General features: G+C 33.3%; 1 protein-coding gene across 1 annotated transcript in view; it reads left to right on the top strand.

Annotated features, from left to right (window-relative positions):
• The window catches only part of LOC102860030 (probable ATP-dependent RNA helicase DDX60-like), a 191,875-nt gene that overhangs the window by 68,146 nt on the left and 116,796 nt on the right, over window positions 1-6,933 (top strand). The window contains exons 10-11 of the mRNA XM_006896669.1: window positions 1,565-1,728; window positions 4,612-4,761. Coding sequence (XP_006896731.1) covers window positions 1,565-1,728; window positions 4,612-4,761 — 314 coding nt within the window. The remainder of the gene's footprint in view (window positions 1-1,564; window positions 1,729-4,611; window positions 4,762-6,933) is intronic.

Raw genomic sequence — 6,933 nt, 5'->3', positions numbered from 1 at the left:
GATGATTTTAAAAAAAGACTTGTGCAATACATTTTGAGGTGAAACTTCAGTGGCTTTTTTTCTGATAAATTAAAGCATTTAACTAACTATTTTATCCTGATTGATTTGTTGAGTATTTGCTAAAGACTAGCTCTTTAAGCTATGACACAATAAATCAAATGACAGTACCTCATTGTTTACTTAGCTTTTGTACTTAACACTTTTCAGGGGAAATAATACTACTGTAAATTGTAAAGAGTCAATACAAAATTGTATGCAGATCTGTGACTATTGACTATGTCATCTTAAAGGAACAGAGAAATAAAGTTTATTTACTATAAAAAAATACTAGTTTATTTACATTGTTTTTCAGATGAGACTCTTCCAATTTCCCTCACCCCCTCCCAATTGTACAACTCATGATTAATCCCCCCTCACATCCTCATACCTCTGCTTCTACCCCCCACATTGTATCTTCATACTCATTCTACAATAATGGTTTTATGCAATGTTTGTCCTTGTGTAACTGAGTTAGTTCACTCAGCATAATGCTTTCCAGTCCCTCCCAAGTTAGGTAATAATTTACAAAATCATTGCTCCTGTGTGCTGCATAGTGTTCCATTGTATGAATGTACCATGTTTTCTCAATCCATTTGATTGTGATTGGACATCTGGTCCATTTCTATGTTTTTGCTGTGGTGAATAATGCTACTATGAACATTAGTGTACAAGTCTCCATTTGTTCCTCAGTTCTCATTTTTTGGGGGTATATTCCAAACAGTAGAATGGCTGGGTCATATGGAATTTCTATGTTCAACTTTTTTGAGGAAGCACCAAACTGCCTTCAAGAATGGTTGTGCCATTTTACAATTCCAACAATACGTAAGAGTTCCTATCTCACCACATCCTCTCTAGTATTTATTACTTGTTGTCATTTTAAACTTTGCCACTATTACCGGAGTGAGATGGTATCTTATAGTTTTGTGGATGAGAGCCGGAAATAGAACATTTCTTATTGAAGCAATTAAAGTCAGATTGTAAGTCAGAATAAATACAAAAGTAAAATATAGAATTCTCATCTTAAAAAAAAATAAAAATCTTAGTTCAGCCTATACTAATTCTAATGGGATTAATGACTGCTGCAATTATTTTACTCATTTGACATAGATTGTTTTATTGACTTCTTCTAATACAAGACAAGAGACCTACTGTTAGTATCACATTAAATATATTAGAAAAGCAAGACTTACAGAAGTAGACTTCTAAGTGCTTAAATGAAACTTAAGCAAGTAAAGTTTGAATTTTGGACAATGACTTTTTTTTTAAATTATAAGTGTCTGGCATACAATATTTCCCTCACACTGCATATGTTCTCTTTTCATTTGTTAAAGCTAACAAATCTACCTTAATTCTATAGACTGTTCTTAGCTGATCAGTTTATTAATAGTTTTGAGTATTCTTAGACTTTGGTGAGAAATATCATATAAATAAGCTTTTATTTTTTTCTACGATAAAATGAAATCAGCTGTAGTAATTTTGTTGTGAATTTATGTCCTAATTGAATTAAAATATTTTACTTCAACAGAAGTGAAATCTAAAGACCTAAGCATAATCATTCTGATGATGAAAAGGATTCACATAATCCACGACAAATATACAGAATTATTACAAAATATACATCGACAAAAGTTAGCAAAATATTTAAAATATATTGGGTTTGACAACTTGGCACACTTGTTATGTCCCCAGGTAAAAGCTATTGAACATACTACATAATATTAATATGTATGTATATGTGTGTTGTGGATTATATTAGCATAAATGTATTAAATTCAAACACTCATTCACTCACTCAGTCACTTGCTGACCTTTTGGTAAGTTTCCAAGGCTGTGTATTTAATGAGAAGAAATTGCTCACTTTTCTTTTTTCAGTTGCTGATGGATTCAAAACACCAGAGAGGAGTGGCCTTAGTTGGTATTCATGTGTGTGTATATGCTTATGTGAAATAATTTATGGGTTGTATTTAGAATAGATGTATTGAATATTTGTAATCAACTAACTTAAATGACAGTTAACCACATATAATTATGAAATGTTACATTGGTTTAGGAGCTCTGGTGACTTAGTGATAAGAAGTGCTGCTAACCCAAAAGCGAACCGTTTGAATCCACCAGCTGTCTTACAGGAGAAAAAGCGGCAATCTTCTCCCATTTCAGAGGTGATTTACTACCTCTGAAAACCCACTAGAGGGTCAGCTATGAGTAGATTTAAACTCAGGTGTACATAAGAACAATAATATTGTTGTGGATTGTACCTAGAATACATTTTTATTTATTCAAGATTAAAGCACATTCAAATATCTTTATAGCAGATTATTTTTGATTATTTATAAAATTTTTCATTTATTAATTCAACAAATACTTATTGAGCATCTGTGGAGTATATTGACTCTTTCAGGTGCTAGACACACTATAGTCTTTTTGCTTGTCTGATTTCTTAAAATTTTCCTTCTAATAGATCTTATAATGGAGCTTAACTTTGAATTGTATACTTCCTCAAAAGACAATGTTATCTAAGTAATGGAATTTTTGAAAAGTTGAAAAGTGTACACTTTCTTTGGGGGTTGGGGAAGAGGAGTAACAGAACTTTGTTTTACTTCACAGTGAGAATTCCCAAGGGTAGATTAGCTTCACTGTGTCTTTTTCATTCATCATTCCCAGCATATTAGACCACATAATTGTCTAATTTGAAATGTTCAATGTTGGTATATTTAAGCTCACTGATACCTAAGATATGGATCTTCAAGTACTCAATTTAATTTTTGACAATTTCAAATTTTCCTTGATTCATACTTTTCTACACATTCTGACAACTAATGAATATTTGCAACTAAGGAAGAATTAAATTGCTTCCTCGAAGTATGTTGTTATTATGTTGCTGTTGTTGTTGAGTATCAAGTTGAAACCAATTGATAGCTAACCCAACCACCCATTCATTGGCAGAGTTGCAAATTGTATAGGAAGAGATGGCCTGCCTTTGGGTTGGCAACCTTAATGATATGAATGTAGTAAATATTTTAGTATATTTCCTCGTTTGCTGATGTGATAGGACTCAAAATGAAAAGTGTACACTTTTGTTACAAATATGTATCTAAGTCTGACTCCTTTCCTGTCTTTACCTACTTGATTTATGAAAAATTTATTAACCCAAACAAGAACTCCTTTTCTGTGTTGGGATAATAAACAGATTTATTAAGGTTAAAATTATTTTTCAAAGATTGATTTTTTTTTCACATCTGACTGCTTACCATCTATCAATCATAATTTTAATAAACTCACTACAGTTTACTGAGTTACTCAATCCCTAAATTTAAAAATATTTTATTCTTTCCCACCTCAAGAATATTTCTTTTGAATCTTGCAAAATGACCTGTTCCTTTGAAGATACATTATTTATATTTCAGTTGTATTGTTTCTGTTTCTATTACCTAATCAGTTCAAATGCTATACAAATAGCAGTATGCCATCCTTTCTAAATTTTGAGTTCTTGTTTGACTGCCTGTTTCCCTCTCTCATCCTTCCTTTTCCTTTATTTACTATTCTTCATTATCCTACAACTCATTTTTTTTAAATATTTTTGATCCATGGTTACTTGAACCCACTGACTAAGAACTGCTGGATATAACTGTACGTGTTTTAGAAATGGAAGGAAGAAAGAAACTGAGAAAGGAGAGAAGGAGAAAGGCTCACCTGAACATGTGACTATTGTTTGCAAATTGTGTATGTGGTCTACAAAACATACATAACACTTCCATAAAATATTATTTCTTAAATTAGAGCTTAAATAGAGAAAATTATTGGCAATGAAAACTATGTGTTTTGGGTAATATTTAAGTGCATGTTTTAGCTGATTTCAGCCACCAATTTTTTAAAAACTTGTTTCATGGTTGATTCTCAACTAGAAAAATGTCAGTGTGTGAATTCTTATTTCCAGTATTTTGCTAATATTATCATATTTTAAAAGTGATCAAATTTTAAGAATGGATGGCCTAACAAATATGCATCCTTCAGAGGACAGTGGGTTTTTTACTTATAGTATGTTTTTGCCAGTGAGAAGTACTCTTTGAGTAAAATACTTTCATTTATTAGATAATGGATACTAATTAAATGGGTCAATATTAGAAATTTCACTTATAAAAGATTTTCTTCTAAGAATGATATGCATTCATAAATTAAAAATTGTAATAATAATAACTATTATTATTTTGGAATTGTTCACACTAACAGCAAGAATACACATCTGTATAATTAAAGATTATTTTTAAATAGCACATTTAAATTGAATGTTATCCAAATTGGATGTTATCCAAATAAGCACATTTTCTAAACATTTTCTTGCAAATGTAATGTCTGTTTATGCGCTGTTTAGGAGAAATAGTGACTGTATTAAATGGAACCAAAATATTTTTCCCTGATTTAATCTGAATTATGTTATAAAGCTTTTAAGATGTAAACATCAAATAATGATCTTGAGATAAACTCTTATATAATTGGTGGTAAAATTTCTTTAGCCACATATAAAATGATAAAATTGTCTAAAATAAAAATATATAATGGTTATTTTAGGTGAAGGAGTCAAGGACTGACAAGGATATCTCTAAATATTCAGTTAACATGGGAGCAGCTCGATTTCAGTTAATGCACATGGGCCCTTACTTATTTCGAGAGGAAAGAAGTGATCCTGATCCCAGGGTGCAGCACTTCATACCAGACACATGGCAGGTATTTATCTATAATATTTGTAACCAGAAGAAGCAAAAAACTTGAAGGAAGCATTTGCTTTGGACTTCATGGTGTGGAACTTAATTATGGAATATAAATTATTTTAGAATTTAACACTGTGACAATAGAAAGTGACTTGCATTTAACTGATTAAGGAACCCAGCAAAGAATCAATTGACATATGTGTATATACACATACACACACACACACAGGATCACTTTGAGATATAATTAACTCAAAGGCACATAATAACACCACCAATATTTATATATGTTGTTGTTATGTGCCATTGAGTCACTTGTGACTCTTAGCTACCCTGTGTACAACAATTCTGAGTTTTGCTCTATCTTGAGGCTACCTAAATGTTTCTGAAATGCCTACCCCATTCCCCAGTCACTGAGTCTATCCATCTCATCCAAGATCTTTCTTTCTTGCACTGTGTCTCTCCACCCTTCCAAGGAAGATGTCCTTCTCCAAGAACTTATCCCTCCTGGCAACATGACCAAAGTATGTCAGACAGAGTTTCAAAATTCTTGCCTCTAAGCAACAGCCTGTCTTCACCTTTTGAAGGATGAAGCTGTTTGCTCTTCTAAGCAGTCAATGGTATATTCAATACTCTTCTCCAGCACAACAACTGAAAAGAACGATGCATAACAAGTAATTGTGAAGGTCATGGCCTAGATCAGATGCACTTTAGTCTGTAGTTTGACATTGTTCCTCTTTAGTACTCTAGAGAGGTCCCTGAAATTTCCCCAATGCATATGTCTTTTAATTTCTGGGCTACTGGTAGCAAGAATGTTGATTGTAGAGCCAAGCCAGCTAAAGCTGTTAACAATCTCAATCTCTACACTTTCTATTGGCCTAGTGGTGAGAATCTTTGTATTTTTGGTGTTGAGCTTCAATCCATAGTGAAGGCTGAAGTCTTGACCTTCTGTAGCAGATGCCTCAGGCCTTCCTCAGTTTCAGTCAGCAAGGCTGTGTCAGCTGCATAATGCAGGTTGTTGATGAGTCTTCCTCCAATCCTGATGTCATATTCCTCCTCAGGGAGCACAGCGTCCTAGATGATCTGTTCTGCCTATAGATTGAAAAGGTATGACAATAGGATGCATCCCCGGCATACACCTTTCCTGATTTTAAACCATACAGTATTTCCTTGCTCTATTCTGACAACTACCTCTGTGTTCAAGTATAAGTTTCAAATAAACACAATCAAATGTTCTGGGATTCTCATTTTTCTCAGATTAGCCATACTTCATTGTGAGCCACACAGTCAAATGCCTTTGTATAGTCAATGAAACACAGATAGTCATTCCTCTAGAACTCTCTGTTTTCAGCCAAGATACATATAACACTGACTATAATATCCTTAGTTGCCACACTTTTCTAAACACAGCCTGAACATCTGAAAGGTCTCTGTTGATGAGTTGCTTAAGTCATATTTGTATAATTTTCAGCAAGATCTTGCTTCTGTGTGAGATTAAGGATATTGTTCAATAATTTACAAACTCTGTCAACTCACTATATTTTGAAGTATGAAAAAAATCGATCTTTTCCAGTCAGTTGGCCAGGTTGTTGTCCTCCAGATTTCTTGGTATAACTTGGTGAGCATGTCCAGGGCAGCATTGTTTGCTTTAAGTATGTCCCTTGGTATGTCATCAATTCCTTGGGCCTTGTTTTTTGCCATTCAGAGCAGCTTGAACTTCCTCCTTCATCACCACAGAACTTTGACCATATGTTGTTTCATGAAATTATTCTATGTCTACAAATTCTTTTTGGTACAGTGACTCTGTATACTCCTTCCATCTTGTTTTAATACTTCCTGGAACATTTAATATTCCAACCAAAACATCCTTAAGTATTGTAACTCAAGGCTTGAATTTGATCTTCAGTTCCTTAAGCATAAGAAATGCCTATCAAATGGGGATATGACAACCTTTTTAACAAACAGTGCTGGCAAAACTGGACTGCTACCTGCTGAAAGCTGAAACAAGAGCCACATCTCACACACTATACACAAAAATCAAGATGTATCAGAGAACTGAGAGTAAAGCCCCAAACCATAAAGTATAAAGTTCATGAGAGAAAAACTGGGATAAAGCTTAGATGGCTTAGTCTATGGTATAAAGAGACTTCCAAATACTGCCAGAAATACACAATCTGAAAACGGGGGG

Source organism: Elephantulus edwardii, unplaced genomic scaffold (assembly GCF_000299155.1).
Source record: "Elephantulus edwardii isolate Elephantulus edwardi_28Jun2011 unplaced genomic scaffold, EleEdw1.0 scaffold00188, whole genome shotgun sequence".
Lineage (NCBI taxonomy): Eukaryota > Metazoa > Chordata > Mammalia > Macroscelidea > Macroscelididae > Elephantulus > Elephantulus edwardii.
The sequence above is the reverse complement of the archived record's forward strand: the minus strand, read 5'-3'. Positions and strand labels throughout refer to the sequence as shown.